Source organism: Brassica napus, chromosome C3 (assembly GCF_020379485.1).
Source record: "Brassica napus cultivar Da-Ae chromosome C3, Da-Ae, whole genome shotgun sequence".
Lineage (NCBI taxonomy): Eukaryota > Viridiplantae > Streptophyta > Magnoliopsida > Brassicales > Brassicaceae > Brassica > Brassica napus.
The window spans coordinates 20,500,345-20,519,821 of record NC_063446.1 but is presented as its reverse complement, the minus strand read 5'-3'; the positions used below and the strand labels follow the sequence as shown (position 1 = coordinate 20,519,821).

Here is a 19,477-nt window from a genome sequence, read left to right as displayed (position 1 = left end):
GTTCATGATGATTCTTAAATACTCTTAAACATGATTACTACCTAATCTCTCTACAAATCTCTCATTAATCTTCTCTAATCTACCTTTAATCTCTCAATATCTACTCTATTCTCTAAAATCATATGGTATCACAGCAAGGTTGGCTTTGGTATTGAGAAACCTCGTTTCATTTCTTTCTTTCTCTAGCTCTTGTGTTCTTGTGTTCTTGCTCTTGTGTCCTTGAGTGTTCCGTGAAGCTGTGTGATAAAGTTGAGTCATGTGGTGATGTGCTTTGAGTTCGTGTGTTCTTGAAGTCTGGTACTGTGTGTTCTTCAGCTGAGTTGCAAGTTTGAAGCTTTCTGGTCATTTCTGGTTCAAGCAAGAGAAGATGGAGGGAAACAACTTCAGCAAGCTAGTTACTGTCCCAGTTGCGTTGAAAGGTGGTTCAAACTACCTCTTGTGGTCTCGATTGGTGAAGACTGCTGTTGGAAGGCTAGGGTTGTGGAGCCACATCACTAATGATGGTCCGAAGCCAGTGGCCAAAAAATCTGAAGAAGGTGAAGAGGAAAAGACTCTCACCAAAGCTGAAGCAAAGAAGTGGGTGCAAGAAGACTTGATGGTGCTCTTCGTGCTGCAAGGATCTCTTGATGTCCCTCTTCTTGAAGCTTACAGCTACTGTGAGACTCCCAAACACTTGTGGGAGACCCTCTTAAAGGCGTTTGGAAACGTCTCCAACATCAGCCGTGTGTTTGAACTGAAGAGAGCCATTAACTCCATGAAGCAAGATGGAGGAGAGCTCACTAAACACATGGGAAAGTTTGGATCATTATGGTCTGAACTTGAAAGTCTAAGACCTAACACCACTGATCAAGCAGCTCTTATGGAAAGAAGAGAACAAGATCAAGTGTTTGGATTGTTGATGACATTGGATACTTGCTACAAGGATGTCATCAAACACATCTTGAGATCGCCTAACCTACCATCCATGGAGGAAGTATGCGCGCAACTTCAGAAGGAAGAGGAATCTCTTGGCCTGTTTGAAGGCAAGGGTGAGCTCACTATGGCTCATCAAGCTGAAGGAATGCAAGCAAACAAAGCTGCATACAGAAGCTCAGGAAGGAAGTATGAAAAGTATGAGGGAAGCTGTGAGCATTGCAAGAGGACCGGTCACAAGAAGAGTGAGTGTTGGATCCTACATCCTCACCTCAGGCCACGCGGGTTCAACAGAGATAGGGAAGCAAAGGCTCATCTTTCTGCTGAAGCAAATGGTGCTGGTTCATCCGGAGCTAGCTCAGGCGCTAAGGTGGGTGAAAGTGAAGGTAGAGCCTTGGCATCTCATCAACTAATTGGAAAGGGTACGGATCAGGAGGTATTCAAGAGATCTGACCTTGAAGCCTTCTTCAAAGCTCTTAAGGAGTCTGGTAACACTCTCGGAAACACCCTTGGATACTCATATGCTGCTCATACATTGCCTAGTACTACTGATAAGTTACTAGACATTTTTAAAAGTTCTTACACTGCTGCTAGTAATCCTAGTAATACTGATAAGTTACTAGACATGTTTAAAAGCGCTTACACTGCTACTAGTGAGCCGAGTATAACTAGTAAGATGTTAGGATTACTAGGATACCTGATAAAACAAAATAAAGCATCAAGGACTGAGATTACTAGAAACATGCATAAACCTTTGATCATTGATTCTGGTGCATCTCATCATATGATTAGTGATAATAACCTGATTAAAGACATAGAACCAGCTCATGAACATGTTATGATTGCTAATGGAGATAGAATTCCTATTAGAGGAATTGGTAAACTGAAACTGTTTAATAAGGACTCTAAAGCATTTTTCATGTCTGAGTTTACTTCTAATCTTTTATCTGTCAAAAGATGCACCACTGATCTTCAATGCAATGTTATCTTTAGTCCTGATGATGTTAAGTTTCAGGATATTAAGAGCAGTAAGTTGATTGGGCAAGAAGCAACCAAAGGAGACATTTATATGCTTGAAGATCTTAGTCCCATCTCTAGTTCTTGCTTCTCATTTAGTTCTGTTTCTTCCTTAAGTAAAGATGCATTGTGGCATGCTAGACTTGGACATCCACATGTTAGGGCTTTAAGCATTATGTTACCAGGTGTCATGTTTAAAAATAATGATTGTGAGGCATGTATTTTGGGCAAACATTGTAGGACTGTGTTTCAAAGATCATCCACTATTTATGAGAATTGCTTTGATTTGATTCACTCTGATGTTTGGACTACACCTTGTTTATCTAGAGATGATTATAAGTATTATGTCACATTCATTGATGAAAAATCCAAATACACCTAGATAACACTCATTAAAACAAAAGATAGGGTTCTTGATGCATTTAAAAAATTTCAAAGCTATGTTACTAACCAATATCATGCCAAGATTAAGATTTTAAAGTCAGATAATGGTGGGGAATACATAGGCCACGCATTCAAAGATCACCTAGCTCAACATGGGATTCTACATCAGACTAGCTGTCCTTACACTCCACAACAGAATGGAGTTGCTGAAAGGAAGAACAGACACCTCATGGAAGTGGCCCGTTCAATGATGTTCCACAAGAGTGTCCCTAAGAGATTTTGGAGTGATGCTGTGATGACTGCTTGCTATCTAATCAACAGGATACCAACCAGAATCCTAGAGGAGCAGTCTCCATTTGAGGTACTCAACAAGAGTCGACTAGTTCTGGATCACTTGAGGACATTTGGGTGTGTGTGCTATGTACTGGTGCCAGGAGAGATGAGAAACAAACTTAAAGCAAAGAGCACCAAGGCTATGCTTATTGAATATTCCGCATCTCAAAAGGGATACAAGTGCTTTGATTCCACTGCTAGAAGAGTCTTGGTGTCTAGGGATGTGAAGTTCATGGAAGATAAAAGGAATTATGAAGAGAAGAATTGGGAGGAGCTTGAAGAGCTTTCTCAACCATCAGATAGAGTTGCTAGTTTGAGAAACATACTAGAAGAACTCGGTATTGGCGTGTCCCAGGATCAGAGCAGGCGTGAAGAGCCTACTCAAGTGGCCGCTGAAGAACCATCCCACTTTGAACATGAGGGGGGAAGTGAATCTGAAGCTGAAGGGTTAAAAGATCAAGGCTCGGAAGAAGCTGGAGGTCTAGAAGATCAAGGCTCAGATTCTCCTGTCCAAAGTGGAGATGAATCAGTAAGAGAAGTTCAGAATGAAGGTCAGGAAGCTGGAGAAGAAATCCAGATACAAGAAGAAGCTGTTGAGGAACAAGTAGAAGTTCCTTTGAGAAGAAGCACACGGGTAAGGAGGGATGCTTCCGAGTGGGCAAACACGAGAAACTGGGTAAACACGAGAGTGTACTACAATTGCCAGGCTGTGGAGCATCCTTCCCAAGCTGTGTGCTCATTTGCTGAGTTTCCGGAAGAGCACTACGCCTTTATGGTAAGCTTAGATGAAAGTTATGTGCCAAGTAGCTATGAAGAAGCAATGTTGATTCAAGAGTGGAGGGATTCAGTCAATGATGAGGCTGATGCCATGATTAGAAATGAAACATGGTATGAGAGTGAGTTGCCTAAAGGGAAGAGAGCTGTGTCATGCAAGTGGATCTTCACCATCAAGTATTTACCTAATGGGAAGATTGATAGGCGCAAGACAAGGCTGGTAGCAAGAGGTTTCACACAAACCTATGGAGAGGATTATATTGATACTTTTGCACCAGTTGCAAAGCTCCATACCATTAGGATTGTACTATCAGTTGCAACCAACCTTGGGTGGGATCTTTGGCAAATGGATATGAAGAATGCTTTCCTCCAAGGAGAGCTAGATGATGAAGTCTATATGCTACCACCTCCGGGTCTTGAAGGAATGGTGAAGGTAGGAAATGTTCTTAGACTGAAGAAAGCCTTCTATGGATTGAAACAATCATCTAGAGCATGGTACAATAAGCTAAGCACAACACTGAATGGTAGAGGCTTCAGGAAGTCCGAGCTTGATCACACCCTCTTTACCCTCAATACTCCCTCAGGCATCATTGTTTTGCTTGTGTATGTGGATGGCATCATCATAACAAGCAGTGATAAGAAAGGAATCCGAGCCACCAAGGAGTTTCTGAAATCAGTATTTGATATAAAGGATTTGGGAGAGATGAAGTATTTTCTTGGGATTGAGCTGTGCAGATCCAATGAAGGGTTATTCATCTCTCAAAGGAAGTATGCATTAGATCTTTTGAAGGATGCTGGTGCGAATGGAGGAAGAACATCCAAGATGCCCATGGAAGATGGGTACAAGGTTCCACGTGAGGGGGAAATTGAAGACAACAAGCTGTTCTACGATCCAAAGCTGTATAGTAAGCTTGTGGGGAAGCTGATATACTTGACTATCACCAGGCCAGACATATGCTTTGCTGTTAACAAAGTAAGCCAGCATATGCAAGCTCCACGAGAGCATCACTGGCGCATGGTGGAGAGAGTTCTCATGTACCTGAATGGAACTCAAGGGCTTGGTATATGGATGGGAGTCAATAAGAGCACTGAAGTTGTGGGTTATTGTGATGCTGATTGGGCTGGAGATAGAGCATATAGAAGGTCTACAACAGACTATTGCACTTTCATTGGTGGAAACATGGTTACTTGGAAGAGTAAGAAGCAGAAGGTTGTATCATGCTCTTTTTCAATTATAAAATTCTAAAATAAAATATAAAACAATTATAATAAATTCAGTGGTTAAAGTCAATATTATCTTTAATAAACTTTAATTAAACATATATATTTAATTAGATATTTGTCATATATATATATATATATATATGTGTTTGATTTAATTTTTTGAAAACATAAATAATAAGTTATTATGCTGGTTTTTGAATTAATAAAAAATAAGCTAATAAATATTTGTAAAACGATTAAGCCTGCATATGTGGGCAAGACACCTAGATTCTATAAATTATACAACGAAAGGCAAATATATGGATAGCTAACTTTCCTCTTTCTCTTAATAAAAACAATTTATAGTTATGAAATCAGAAAACGCAATTGTGATATATGGAAAACTATAGAAAGATCTAGAATGATACAAAATAATGAAATATACCATAGATATACACGAAATATTTGTTAATAAAATAGTATACACTAAGGTCTCTCGTATATATATGTACCTAGTAGTTTTCAGTTAGGATGTATCTTATCTATCTAAACTATTATTTGTGAAGTAAATTTTTGCAACGGAACTCTCACGTTAAAAGTTAGAGCGGTTAATATTGTTTAGAATAATTATATAAATTAGTCATAAAAAATAAAAACGAACTTCAAATCTATCTTATTAGAAAGTGATTTAAAATTAATAATAAATCATTTATACCCTTAATGAACAAATTATATAAATTAGTCGAAAATAAAAATGAATTTAAAATATATCTGATTAAATAAGTGATTAAAATTAATAATAATAAGAATTATCTATAATATAAATCATTAAAAACGATTTTCTATTAATACTATTATATTTATATATTATATTAGATAATTGACTATAAATAAATATAATAAAATTTTCAAAAATAAAAAACATGTTTTAAAACATAAGATAATTCTTAGATATATTATGTTATCTGAAAATAATATTTTATTATAAAATTTATAGTGAGATATAAAACAATTTATAGTTAAATGCTAATCAAACAAATAAATATATTTTCTAAAATATATGTGAATGTTTTTAAAATTTAACACAACAATAAGCATATATATATTTTGATAAAACTAATGAATATATATTAATAATATTTTGTTTATATGTTATATTTGATAATTGACTATAAGTAAATATAATAAAATTCTCAAAAATAAAATATATTTTTAAAACATAAGATAATTCTTAATTATGTTGTGTTTTATCTGAAATAATATTTTTTATTATAAAATATAAAGTTTAATGTTTGATTTATCTTTTTTAAAACATAATTAATAATTTATTATGTTGGTTTTGATTTAATAGTTATAAACAGATAAATATCTATAAGAACACTATGTCCGCATGTGCTCCGCCGTGGTAATTTTTTTCGCATAGCTCATATTGACACCATGGCCGCCACAGAAGGACAACAAGTTATGGCTCTCATCAGCAAACGTCTGCGTACTCACCGCAAGAAATACAACCGAATCACTGAGATGGAAGAGTCTATTTCTCAGGGTAAAACACTCAACAAGGAGCAAAAAGAAACCATCCTCTCTAAGCCAATCGTCACCGCCCTAATCCAAGAGCTCGAAAAGCTCCGCCTTCCTCCTCCTTCCGCCGCCGTTTCAGAAGAGATCATCAGCCTCCCTGCTAAGAAAAACAAAAAGCAAAAGGTATTCACTTATTTTCTCTAAGGGTTTTAGCCACACATCGTACCATAATAAACCTAATCTTCCTTCTTGATAGGCACGTAAGGAGATTGCGCCTGAGGAGAAAGACGTGACTTCCAAGACAGACATGGAGGATTGCAAGGTCTCCGATGAGGTTTCGAAAGACGATATATCTCCTTGTAGTGAAAGCTCTCAGGACGTTACACCATCACCACCTTCTACAAGCAGTGGAAAGGCACGACGTAAAAAGAAGTCTAAGAAACCTCAGACCACGAATTGATTGTGTCTATGTACAAAGACAAAAACTGGAGTTGCTTTGGTCACAAGTTTCCTTTAGCTTTCTTTCACAAGGATGACTTTTTTGCGTTGACTTTCTTTCTGCTATTTTTGGTTCATTTATATTTGCCACATGGAATTTCTTATTCACCAAACTACATATATATATATTCTACAATAACAACAATATATTCTTAAAAAAAAGCACTCGACGTTTTGATTATAACATGAAAACACCAATCACCAAACGTTCTCTATGTACATATAAAAGTAAGCTTATATGTACTACACATGTGACATTATCTTGATACACTTTTAGTATGCATAAGCTGTTTTATACAATCCTTGACTAGACTTCTTTACCGTTAATAACGGCCAAAGACGGTGAAGACTCGCCGCTGATCCTGCTTGGGGCAGGAGTGTTCCTCCGCGACTGGCGCTTCGTTGGCACAATGATGACTTCACCCTCCAACTTCCCAAGCACACTGTCATCATCATCATCATTATCACCACCTTTGAAAACAGGATGAATATAAGCATCTTGCAGGTAGCCTTTCAGGTTCAGGTTCGGCTCTTTTGCTCTTTCCAACGTATCTTTCATCATAGCTTCCTGTAAGAAGAGATTTTACAAAAAACAGTGACCAAACCAAACCGTAGTAGATATGTTACAAAGAAACCTGACCTGCAAGGGGTAACGGACAAAGGCGGGCTCATAACGGCCTTTACAGAAGCGGTGGAAACCGATGGTAATCACGGGAAGAGCGATGATAAAGGGTGCAGCTAAAGCAGCACGCTTTGTAACCAACAAACCCATCAGAAGCAACTGAGATATGATCAATGCCGTTATAATCCGTCCATGAACATCTGGCCAAAACGCAGCCGCGCTCTCATACTCTTGATTATACACATTTATGATCTGAGAAAACAGAATAAAACGTTACACAGTTTCTTTAAAATCGACAGAAGAAGGAAGGAAGGAGCTAGTTGTTGTTTTACCTGATGACGGTACACAACGTAAGCAAGTGCAAAGAAGACTAAGATGAAAGGAAGAAGCATTGGTGTCACAGGAGCGTAGACAAGACCGAGAAGGAAGTAAAGCTGTATCTGAGGCTCTCCTGTGTTGAAACCGATGCTTCCCGGGTCCATTGCTTCCTCTCTGTCTTTCTCTGTTTTCACCAAGAAAGCGTTTTTGAGATGGTATATAATGAGAGGCTTCAACATGAGAATCTCTCCTGCAACTCCTGCCCACCCATCAACCATTATGTATGTGATAAAGAAGGTTGCTTTCATCGGTATCGCCACGCCAATGGTCTGAGGAATCCTGCAAAAATTGAGAAAGAACGTGTCTTTAGAGAAGAAACATCAAAAAAATAAAACTATTAAAAAAAAGTGACAGTGATGATCCTCAGCTGAAACTAATATTACATGATGTAGTTTCAGGCCTAAGGGATTACGGGTTTCAGCCCTGAACCTCCTGGTACTAAAAAAAATGAAACTTCATCAAGAGAGAGAGAGAGAGATGCGTACTGATTTGGAGACTGGTTGAGGAAAGAGTCGAGCTGCTCAAACGCAGCTCCAGCGATAACATTGGCAAGAAAGACGTTCACTAAGTTGAATATGTAATATCTAGAAGCTGAACGTCTTTCCAACAGTGAAATCGCTGTAAAGCCTTCAAACTTAGACATGGTCATCAGTATGGATGGCAGAAAGATGAGGAAAAGCTTCAGTACAAGACCAGATAGCAAACCTGTTATCACCGATTTAATGAAGCCACTGCAAAGACAAAACAAATGTCATGTAAGAACGAGAACAATGTCTGGAGAAAAAGAGAGATAACTCACTGTTCGATAATGACACTCAAGAAGGGAGCAACTTTCTCAATGCCCTCAATGGTAGCAAGAGATTGCACAAATGCAATAGGGATGATGAAGAAGAAGGTAAGGAAGAAGAAGGCTACACTCATTGCCAATCTTCTTATAGTCAAAGAAACATATGGCACTGCAAGGTTTGGCCAAAACACATCACGCGGCTCTGGGGCCCATTCGGTTAACCACTCTGTTGGGTTTCGTGTCTGTGTGGTCTGAGCGCAGACAGCAGCAGCCCAACGGGTCTTGAAAGAGACAAAAGATGCTGGCATGATTGACTTTTGATCTTTCACCACATTCTCTCTTTCTTCAGCAATCTATAAACAATGAAGATAAGAATAATAGGATGGAACACAAATGGTAAAACCAGAAGAGATCCCAAAGCTTATACCTCTCTGGATGTTTTATCTACTTCAGCCATGTAGTGTTCAATTGCGTCAACTTTTTGTCCGCACAAGCCGAGGCAACCAAGCTGTGTTTGTTAAAAGAGAAGATAGTTATTACGTAAGTAACATAACAAAACATCCTAGTTATCAAGTTCAACACTTTTAAGTACCTTCACCATAGGTCTGATCTGAGAGTTGTTTCTAGAGTATTTGAGTTGATAGTAGTCAAGCCAATTCTGCAGCTTCTTCCTCTTATCAACCAAATCAGCGAGCTTGTTTGCATTGCATACCACCTTTATAATGATTCCAGAAAATAATTAAAGTCACAATAGAAATGGTTTAGTGAAAAAAGGTCAAGTCATGTTATGAGAAACTTTGTACCTGATGTGTGAGGTAGCGGTCAGGGTGATTGACTAGGAAGAAATGCTCCACAAGCTCACTTACAGTTTCATCTGGGTCCGGAGGAACATTCCTAACAAGAACCTGTCAAAAATTTCATGACATTTAACACACAAGACAATCAATGTTCTGACATTTTAAGAGATGAATCTTACAGTGAACTGGTCAGGACGACGAGCTTCTGAGGCAACAAACTGAAGCCTCATGTTAGCAATTATCTCATACTCCTTCATAAGCATATAACAAGTCCAGATTGTGAAGGCGTAAGCCATTACAATATGAGTGGCAAACCTGGAATATAATATTTTTACTTAAGTCCTAACATTTTAAATCATAAAAAAGGGGAATTTGAGATGTTGTTCTCTAACAAACCTTTTTGAATACAATGGGATATTTGATACTGACAGTTTGTCAATATCACTTGCAGTTACATTCTCTAACTGCTTAGCCAACTCCAACGTGTGGTTAGTCCAATGGACAGGTACAAGCACTGCCCATGCAAGTATTGCTATTGGTGCAAAAATCTTAAGCCTGCAAAAATAATGTAACCAACAAAAAACAATATTCACTATCAAATGCCTCAAATCTTTTTTTTAATTAAATATTACTAACAAACCCGAACCCGGAATAAATGATCCGATTACAAAGCCGATTTACACAAAAGCACCCGATTCAAACTATTTTCTAACTAGCTTCATTCGACCCACTAAACTAAACCAACGCGTTCCGCTAGCATGGATTTAAAATCCCGTTCTCTATCTTTCGACAGAACTACGAGAAGGTGAGATTCAACTCGTTTCCTCGGATGCTGACTATTAAATGACTCAAATCTAATAGATGCCATATAATCTTATAGATACTAAGTTTAGTATACAAAGACACAACGAGTCTGTTAAGCTCATTAGTCAATTGATGTTTTGACTCAACAAGGCTTTGCAAAGAATTTAAAAAGTCTGAATCTTTCTTTACCCAAGCAAGTAGATGCGGAGATATACAACAGAGTCTAGACCAGCATGATCAATGAGCTCACGCTCAGGCATCTTGAGAGCTTCAGGCATCCAATGCAAGAACTTGAGGTATGCTCTCAAGTCCAAATTCAAAAACCCTCCACTTGCAGGGCTGCTTCTTAACCCCTTGAGGTACCATTTAGAGAAGTAAACTCTGTCGTTGAATGGCTGAAGCCTCAGAACAGCAAAGATTATGAAGAAAATGAATGCAGTGACGATGTTTATCCCTGCTGCTACACCAATATCTTTAAGTGTTGCCATGATTTGTTACTTCTGCTGATCTCAGAACTTAACCTGCAATACACAAATAAAGAGTTGATTACTATTAAAATTCCATAAAAATGGAAGTTTTGCAGTACAAGTCAGGTTATAAACAAGGGAAGCACATCAAAGATTGAACCTTTAGAGACTGTATCAAACTAGAAGCAACTTTAGATTCCCCAAATTGGAAGTATTATACAAAAACATTAAAAATAAATTTTTAAAAGAAAATTGAGAACAAACTCACTTCTGATTATTACAAAACATTAAAAAAAAAACAGTTTTGAAGACGAACCCAGTTCTGATAACTGTGAAAGGATTGAACTTTATACGAAATCTCAAGCATAACAACATACCCTTTGGCTGTAAATCAAGTGAAAACCCATAAATGAAGTTACAAAAGCAAATTGAAACAAATCAAAACCTTTACACAAACTTACTCTACAGAGATTTGGCGAAAATATTAAATTATAAAAAAGGAAAGAGAAAGAGTGAGAGAGTAACCTAGAGATGGGGAGTGAGGAGAGGTAGTGAATGGATTGACTCGAGATTCATACGAAGTTAAAGCACTGGTGAAGTAACGCGCACACCACGCGGAAAAGAGAGAGAGAGAGAGAAGGAAGAAGAAACAGATTATAATATATGAATCTAAATCATTGTTGTTTTCTGGATTTTGAGATATTTTCTTATTACTGTTTTGCTTGATTGTCAGTTGTAATGGAAAGGGATTCGACAGAGATTGAACGAATTGTAGTAAAGTTTTTGTCGGCAGTCAGAACTGTAACGACCAAAAAGACGAGAAGATTTTTCTTCATTTTTCACTTTTCAGTTTTCAGTTTATCTAGTGTTAATATTCATTTTTCACTTTTCAGTTTTATCTAGTAAAGTTTTTGTCGGCAGTCAGAACTGTAACGACTATTTTTATTCATTTTTCACTTTTCAGTTTATCTAGTGTTAATATTTCAGGACCGTGTGGGTTTTAGAAGTTACGTTAAATTACAACTGGCCGACCAAAAATAATAATTACAACTGATCTTTTTTTTTTGATAAAGGGCTTAAAAATAAACATTTTTACAACTGATCTGGGAAGAAAGAAACAAATGTTATCGGAAGATTTGTCTGTTTCTTCATCTAAAATCCTCAGATCTTGACACTGCTGCATACTGCATCCTGCATACTGCATCCTGCATCCCGCATACCGCATACCGACGTGACTTTTTTTAAACGTAGTCCTAGATTAAATAAAATGATTGACAAGGAAATTTTTTTCTTATTTGTCGTGGATATAACAACAAGTGGTTTTATGCATTTTGATTATTTAAAGAACTAATTATATAACTATTTAACGCTGTATTATATCTACAGCTAGAGTTGAAACTTGAGAATGTCCGCCAATAGAAGGTTATGTGATATGGTAGTATTATTTTGTTTTGCAGATAAGGATTTCAAATGTGTTTTTATTTATTTTACTATTTAAAATTATAAATATATCTTACCTTTTACAATAATTCGGTCTGTTCAGTTTTTTTTTTGGCATCTTCGGTCAGCTCGAACTGTATGAGAAAAGAAAATTCATCTGAAGAGTTAATGTAATTAATAGCTGTTGCCACGCTGTCAAGATCCTAACGGCTAGTTGAACATGAAACTTCTGATCACGTAGCACGCTTGAATAAGAGATTAAATAACACGCACCAAAAGTATCGATGAAAGGAAGATAAGATCTGTATTTCACACGTGTGGTAAGACAACTTTTTAACTGTTTTACCTTTCGCACGCGCTGCGATGTGTTATAAAGAAATAGAGTGATTTACACTATAGGGCAGTTTATAAGTTTTTATTACATTATAAGGCAGTTATTGCTCCTAAGACAGTTTTTTGCAACTAGAAGCTAACTAAGTTTATTCTTGAAACTAAATAGATCCCACAGTTTTAATATTAATTTCTCTCTCTGCAACTAGAAACAAATTTAATGGTAGAAAAATCTCAAGAAAAATCTAGAAAATAATGGTTTTAATGGCAAAAGAGAATGAAAATAATGATTTTATATTTCCTCGACGGTGATGAAACTTCTCTTTGCAACGGTCGGAATTTCAACAAAGCCGATGAAAGACACTGTGACATCATGGCATAGACTATTGGGGAACCAACGGGTAAATATTTGGCAGATAAGAGCTATGGCGATTTGGATATAATCTTCCAAAAATCAAAAACTAAAACTTGTTTTTTCTTAGTTTTGGTGTTAATCGGTTAATCTATACAATATTTGTAAGTGCTGTAGGTAAAAAACAGAATATAATGAATATTGCAAGATAAAAATTAATGGCGGCTCTGAAATATATTTGCAGGAAACCCAAAAAACCTAGTAGAAAGAAGATGAAATTATTACAAAATTACCACTCATTAAAAAATCATAATTGTGGACAATATACGAATTTAATGTACATGTGTACAACCTAGGTTTGTGGACACCGAAGCAAAATGATTATACAATTTCTATGTTTCTTTTTTTTTATAAAATCTACATTCTTTAGGTCCGGATTGCCTAATTTCAAAATAAAACAAAACAGCATGGACCAATGTTGCAAAATCAGAACATTCACTAGGTCCAGATTGCACAATTAAAATTTTTGGGAAATATTTGTTTGGTATTTTGAATATTTTATTAGGTGACAATGTACTAAGCGTTGTGGAACAAAATGTACACAAAATAACATGTCCAATTTGACTTAAACTTCTAATTTGTTCAAGTTTCTACATGTGTACATGTCACAAAGTGTACACACATGTCGTGTCGTTTGTTATTCTTGCTCAAAAACAAAAAAAAATTGGTCTTACATGTGGGTGTCTATGCATCGGTGTACACATGGACACTATTATACATGTGAATCATTGTACATGATAGTAAATTTTGTGTCTCCACGTGAACATAATATAGTTGTACACATTTTGAAACATGCAAATTTATCCAATTTAATTTGGTTGATGCAGAGATGAGAAGATTATAGACTAGTAAAAATATAAATCTCATTTAAAATTTCCACGTATATAATGTTGTAATGATATATATGTGTACATCGTTTTACATATCCACATATACAAAAGGGTGTGTGCAAACTAGTTGTACATTGGTTTACATATTCACATGTACAAAAGGGCGTTCAGTCTTTCTTCCTAACATATTATACACCCTCATGAATTCTTCATATTAAAGTTTCTCAATAATGAACATATCTACATGTTTGTTTACCAATATTGACATGTACATTTTACCATGGTGCAAAATTCAATTAGACATTTACGAATTTATAAAGAAAGAAACTTGGTTTTGGATGGTTGTATGTACATCATGTTCGTGTACACCAAAAATGATGTACACCACCATCGGAGATGCACCTTCACATATCTAAAAGATAGATCATGTAATAGAGAAAATTATTTCGTGTATACATGTACAGTCTAATGGATAGTGTACACTTCGATGATAGTGTACACAAAATTATGTAAGGTGGACATATTTAAAAAAAAAATACAAATGTAGAAAACATTTTGAAATACATTACATCTTGAAATATTAAAAGTAGCTCAATAATGAACATATCTACATGTTTGTTTACCAATATTGACATGTACATTTTACTATGGTGCAACATTCAATTAGACATTTACGAATTTATAAAGAAAGAAACTTGGTTTTGGATGGTTGTTTTCTTGTTGTGTAGCGTGTTGTACACTTGAGATGTTTTATGTACATCATGTTCGTGTACACCAAAGATGTTGTACACCACCATCGGAGATGCACCTTCACATATCTCTAAAGATAGATCGTGTAATAGAGAAAATGATTTCGTAAAAAAAATTGAAAAAATAAATTTAAGAAACATATTTCAGTTTTCTAAGAAATTGAGTATTTAGGAGAAAGAAGGCGAAGGGGAACGGAAGAAGGACACACTTTATTTTTCATGTATTTTAACCAATAAATATATAAATGAAATTGACTTTTTCCAATATTATAGATCTGGACCGTTGATGTTATAAACCATAAAGGAGATCTAAGGGTTGTGAAATAAGACAGATATAAGTCTTGTGATAAAAATCAGAAATAATCTGGGCCACTGAGAATAGAGTGAGATGTGCGGTTGTGATGTTTTCCTGCTAATTTTACATTTAATTAGTAACTAGGATAGTCAAATGTTAGCGAGTTAGTTTAGGAAAAGAAGAAGCTGTTAGGATAAAGTGTGCTAATAGAGAAACTGTCTTAGAATGTTATAAATAACTTAAAACTGCCCTGTAATATTTTCAAAGAAATATCGATGAATCTAATGTTTCTTGACTTTGACCAACTTGCGTGATTGCCTAGGCTAAGATATCGACACGTGTGTCTGGATACATTAATATTTTTTTATTTATGTGATCATGAGGCGACGTTGTGAAAGTGGGTAAGGTGGGGACCGTGAGGTGTTCCATCAAGAATCACTTAAATTACAAAATTAGAATAACGGAATAAAAGATAGCAGCCGAAGGAAAAAGATTATTTCCTGATATGTCAAATCAGATTATACACCAAACTTTACCATAACCCACATCTTCTTGTGTAAAGATAGGTTAGAAAAACGTACTTTTCCAGATTGTTGCGTGTGTTGTTTTTGTTTTGTAATGTGTTGATTTTTTTAACATGGTCACTGATTATAACACCGTCACCTCTGTCCGGAGGACAGCGTGTCATCCCCGACACGTCATTATACAACAATGTGGTATCTTTTTCTCTCTCACTAAAGACGACGGACCACCAACGATATCCCGTAATATAAAAAGTCTATAAACTCAATTTCACTCATCGAATCTCAAATAAAAATCCGAAAGAAAAGTACAGTAGCACCAAATCTAATTATTTGTTTCACCTGAAATGGAGAAGAAAGAAAGATGAACAAGAAGGGTGAGCAACAGAAGAGTCGCTCAGTGAGGTATGAGATGCAACCCCGAAGTCCGTGATCCGGACATAACACTCAGAATAAATATAAATTAAATCTAATACATGTCAAACACGGTAAAGTACCCAAACAACAAACAATGGTTCTAGCGAGGTGCACACTCGCCACCCACTAACGGGCCAACAACAAAACTTAGCTCGAGATAGTGCTCGGACACCACCCGTAGATGATTTATCGACACTCCCAGGCTACAGCTCAACCGGTCGACTAAAGCTGGCTGCACCTCCATACAATCCGGCATACAGAAGTCCGTCTCTGTATCCGTCTCAAACAATTCTAGCTAAGATTTTACATTTAAGTGAAGCAATCAATATTGAATCATCTAGCCCCCTAGTTCCGGTTTAAACAAAGAACCTAATAACTAAACAAGCAATGACATACTCGATTTCACGCAGACGGAACATATTAGAAATAAATTATACTTATTTGAGGTTCTAAGACGTGTACGAGAAGTTCGGGAATAGACCCTCACTTTAGCAACATGGAAAATTGGTATCCATGAATTCCAGCTGCTCAAATAGACTCCAAATCTGAAATCAGGGTGAAATTCTGAGTTAGAACACCCTTCGAACGGTTTAAAATGGGTATGGTCAAAGTCTACGGAAAAGTCAAACTGTTGGTCAAAGATCAACTACAAACCGGTCAACCCTTGACCAGAAATCAATTTGACTTAACCGACCGGTTAACCCTAACCAACCCTAACTGAATTGAAATTAATTTAAACCAGATCAAGCCAGTCAACCAACCAGTTTACCGAGTCAACCAAGTCGACTCACCGAGTCATCGTCGACGGCCACCCGACAGTGACAGCGGAGGCTTACCGGCGGGGACGGCGGACGACAATTTCCGACGGTGGCGCGTGGACGGCAGGCGCTCGGACGGCGAAACTTGCGGAGGCGCGTACGGCTTCGTCTGAGCTCCGATTACGGCGTGGTCGGTGTCTATGGCTTCGTCTTGACGAGAGGAACACGATGGTGGCCTTGCATGCATGGCATTCTCAACAGTTAGGAAGATATTGCTGATTTACTGAACGGACGAAAACAAAGCTCGAAGCATGGCGGGTTCCGATGATTCTCAGCTGCGGTGAACGGTGGCGACGAGCTCAACGTGGTCACCGCATGTGGTACTTCCGGTGACGATACTTGGTGGTTCACTTTAAATGTTTTCTACTTCATCTCATAACTCTCTCTTTCTTAACTCTCTCATTCTCATTTTCTAACTTCTGATTTTTATTTCTTTGAAGGTGGAAAAACCAAGGCTGGATGGGTTTTTATATAGAGAGATTGGGACTTTGGATATGTATATATGACTTGGCAGGCTAACAAATTTCGAGACCAGAATTTGGGTTGTTACACTGATTTTGTTAGTGTTTGTTATCGAACACACCAACTTTTAGTGAGTATATTTTTACAATTAACCAAAAAAATATGTAGACAATCAAGACCCGCTCTGATTTTGTTTGGTAAAATATTAGATACCCTCTCCAAAATCTATCTTATTAAAAATTAAATACAAATTAGGTTTGTTTGGAAACATGTACAACAATTTTTTTAAAAAATTTGTTTGGAAACATAGATTGCAGTTTAAAACAATAGGTTTGTTTAGAAACATAGATTGTAGTTTTAAAAAATATGTTATGGTTGGCGTAGTATTGTCTCTGCTAGATCTCTGGTTAGCAAAGGACTAATCAAAAGGGTGGGAACAGGATCATCTATATCAGTATGGAATGACCATTGGCTTCCATCCACTCGCCCGAGACCAGCAAATAAAAATCAACACAATCTTTACCCGGACCTAACAGTGGATGCTCTTATCGATGGAACATCACGATCATGGAACCTACAGGTTATTCGGGCTCTGGTGGATCCGCAAGATGTGAAAATTATTCAAAGTATTCCTATCAGTAGATCTCATCTAGAAGACCGGAATGGATGGCATTTTACAACCAATGGCAAATACACGGTTAAATCTGGATATGAAGTGGAACGAGTATATCCGGATAGAGAAATAATGTCACCCCAGTTTGGCCCTTCGATAACACCTTTGAAGGCGTTCTGTTGGAAGTTACGCTGCCCACCCAAGTTGAAACATTTTTTATGGCAACTATTGACGGGATGTATAGCGGTTAAGAAAAATTTGAGGTCAAGAGGAATGCAAGGAGATACTGTTTGTGACCGATGTGGTGCTCCCGAGGAATAAGCTAATCACGTGTTTTTTGAATGTCCACCGGCGGTTCAGGTTTGGGCACTTTCACGGATCCCGATGAATCCAGATATTTTTCCCACTCAATCTTTGTTTACCAATATGGATCATTTATTTTGGAGAGTTTCTCCTGAAATGGAGGATCATTCATTTGCTTGGATTCTCTGGTATATATGAAAAGGTAGAAACAACAAAGTTTTTAGCAATTTGGATATGGACCCGAGAGATACTCTCAAACTGGCAGAAACGAAATCGTTACTTTGGGTGGAAGCACAAAATTCTCAGACTCAAGATATGGAACACACCCAAATTCAAGTATCTTCGATAATAACGAGTATACCAGGTAGATGGTGTTTTACAGACGGATCTTGGAAAAATGAGGATAGCTTTTCAGGGCAAGGATGGTATAGTACCCTGGAAGGCTATGATGGACTAATGGGAGTAAGGAACACGAGAGCGAGTCAGTCGCCACTACACACAGAGATAGAGGCCCTTATATGGGCAATGAAATCTATGAGGAATCTTAGACAAGCATGGGTTACTTTTGCAACGGATAGTGCTCAATTGGTGGAGATGGTGTCAGAACCAGAAGAGTAGCCAGCCTTTGCAAGCTATTTGGAAGACATAAAAGTTTTAAAGAGGAGTTTTAACAGCTCAGAGATCATTCATATACCACGGACACAGAACTTAAAGGCGGACAGTCTCGCATGCAGTGCAAGAAAGCAACCGTCGTTTGTCGTCCATATGGATGCAGAGCTACCGGGGTGGTTCGCAGAGTCTACATGAGTCTGCTTTGTTTGCTGACAAAAAAAAAAAAAAAAAAAATTTGTTTGGAAACATGGATATCAGTATATTAAGAGGAAAAAAGTAATGAGCTTATATTTTTAAGAAAATTTGGAAGTCCATTATATTATTGAGAAACTATCTATCTGGTACCTAATCGGGTTCGATTCAGTTTTGTTTGAGTTTCGGGTTTCCATGGTCAAAGATTTCAGCCTCAATCTAATATTTCAAAATTTCAATCTAGGTTTGCTTCGGATTTTTGCGGGTTCGGTTTGAGTTCGGATAACCCATTTAAATTACTTTTAAAATTTTAAAATTCATTATATATTTATATACTTTAAATTTCTCAAAAACTATAAACAAAATAATATATTAAATATAAATTTGAACAACATATGTCAGAATACCTAAACTTAACATATAAATTACTTTAGTTCAAATATTTGGTTAGAGAATCAATAATTATTTTAAGTATTTTTGGTGTTTTAAGTATACTTTTACTATTTTATATATTTACTATTGATTATTTGTATATATTTACAAGTATTTAAACCAGCTTAAAAGTATCATATATATTCTAGATGTTATATATATATATTAAATCCAAAAATAATTAATATATATATAAGTATATAAATCTATTTCGGTTACATTCGGGTAACCGGAATATTTCGGTTCGGATAGGATTCGGTTTCGGTTCTCCAAAAGCCAAAATTTTGAATAATTCAGATATTTAATCAATTTCGGTTTGGGTTTGGTACTACTTTTTCGGATCGAGATCGGTTCGGTTCTTCAGATTCGGGTATTTTGCCTATCCCGGATTATTGACATGAAAAACAAATAGAAACATTTTTTTGAAAAATATACTTGCGCGAGCGCGCAGATCAAAGTCTAGTTTACATTAGAGTTCGAAGACACTAAAATTTTTAGTATAATATTTTTTTAAATAAATAGGCTTTTTATTTAATAATATACATTCACAAAAT

General features: G+C 36.6%; 2 protein-coding genes across 3 annotated transcripts; one reads left to right on the top strand and one right to left on the bottom strand.

The window, feature by feature from the left end:
* The first annotated feature begins 5,779 nt into the window (after nucleotides 1–5,779).
* Nucleotides 5,780–6,608, top strand: LOC106442039. The gene is made up of 2 exons (XM_048751004.1): nucleotides 5,780–6,327; nucleotides 6,401–6,608. Exons 1-2 carry the CDS (start codon nucleotides 6,061–6,063, stop codon nucleotides 6,602–6,604), a joined length of 471 nt encoding a protein of 156 aa, XP_048606961.1. The 5' UTR covers nucleotides 5,780–6,060; the 3' UTR covers nucleotides 6,605–6,608.
* Nucleotides 6,609–6,791: 183 nt separating this feature from the next.
* Nucleotides 6,792–11,310, bottom strand: LOC125583667 (protein OSCA1). 2 transcript variants are annotated; one of them, XM_048751002.1, is made up of 12 exons: nucleotides 11,023–11,310; nucleotides 10,220–10,551; nucleotides 9,623–9,781; nucleotides 9,406–9,541; nucleotides 9,233–9,334; nucleotides 9,022–9,144; nucleotides 8,857–8,937; nucleotides 8,442–8,782; nucleotides 8,128–8,373; nucleotides 7,597–7,921; nucleotides 7,283–7,516; nucleotides 6,792–7,210 (listed from the first exon to the last, which is right to left on the bottom strand). In XM_048751002.1, exons 2-12 carry the CDS (start codon nucleotides 10,516–10,518, stop codon nucleotides 6,950–6,952), a joined length of 2,307 nt encoding a protein of 768 aa, XP_048606959.1. In that variant the 5' UTR covers nucleotides 10,519–10,551; nucleotides 11,023–11,310; the 3' UTR covers nucleotides 6,792–6,949. The 2 variants fall into 2 exon arrangements, with proteins under 2 accessions (XP_048606959.1, XP_048606960.1); XM_048751003.1 differs by lacking the exon at nucleotides 11,023–11,310 and adding an exon at nucleotides 10,875–10,958.
* Nucleotides 11,311–19,477: the final 8,167 nt, after the last annotated feature.

Coding starts and splice junctions, on each gene's coding strand:
- LOC125583667 (XM_048751002.1), bottom strand. CDS start 10,518: ATGGCAACACTTAAAGATATTGGTGTAGCAGCAGGGATAAACATCGTC. Junction 9,782..10,219: donor CTCCGCATCTACTTGCTTGG/GTAAAGAAAGAT, acceptor TTATTTTTGCAG/GCTTAAGATTTTTGCACCAA. Junction 8,938..9,021: donor AGATCAGACCTATGGTGAAG/GTACTTAAAAGT, acceptor TAACAAACACAG/CTTGGTTGCCTCGGCTTGTG.
- LOC106442039 (XM_048751004.1), top strand. CDS start 6,061: ATGGCCGCCACAGAAGGACAACAAGTTATGGCTCTCATCAGCAAACGT. Junction 6,328..6,400: donor AGAAAAACAAAAAGCAAAAG/GTATTCACTTAT, acceptor CCTTCTTGATAG/GCACGTAAGGAGATTGCGCC.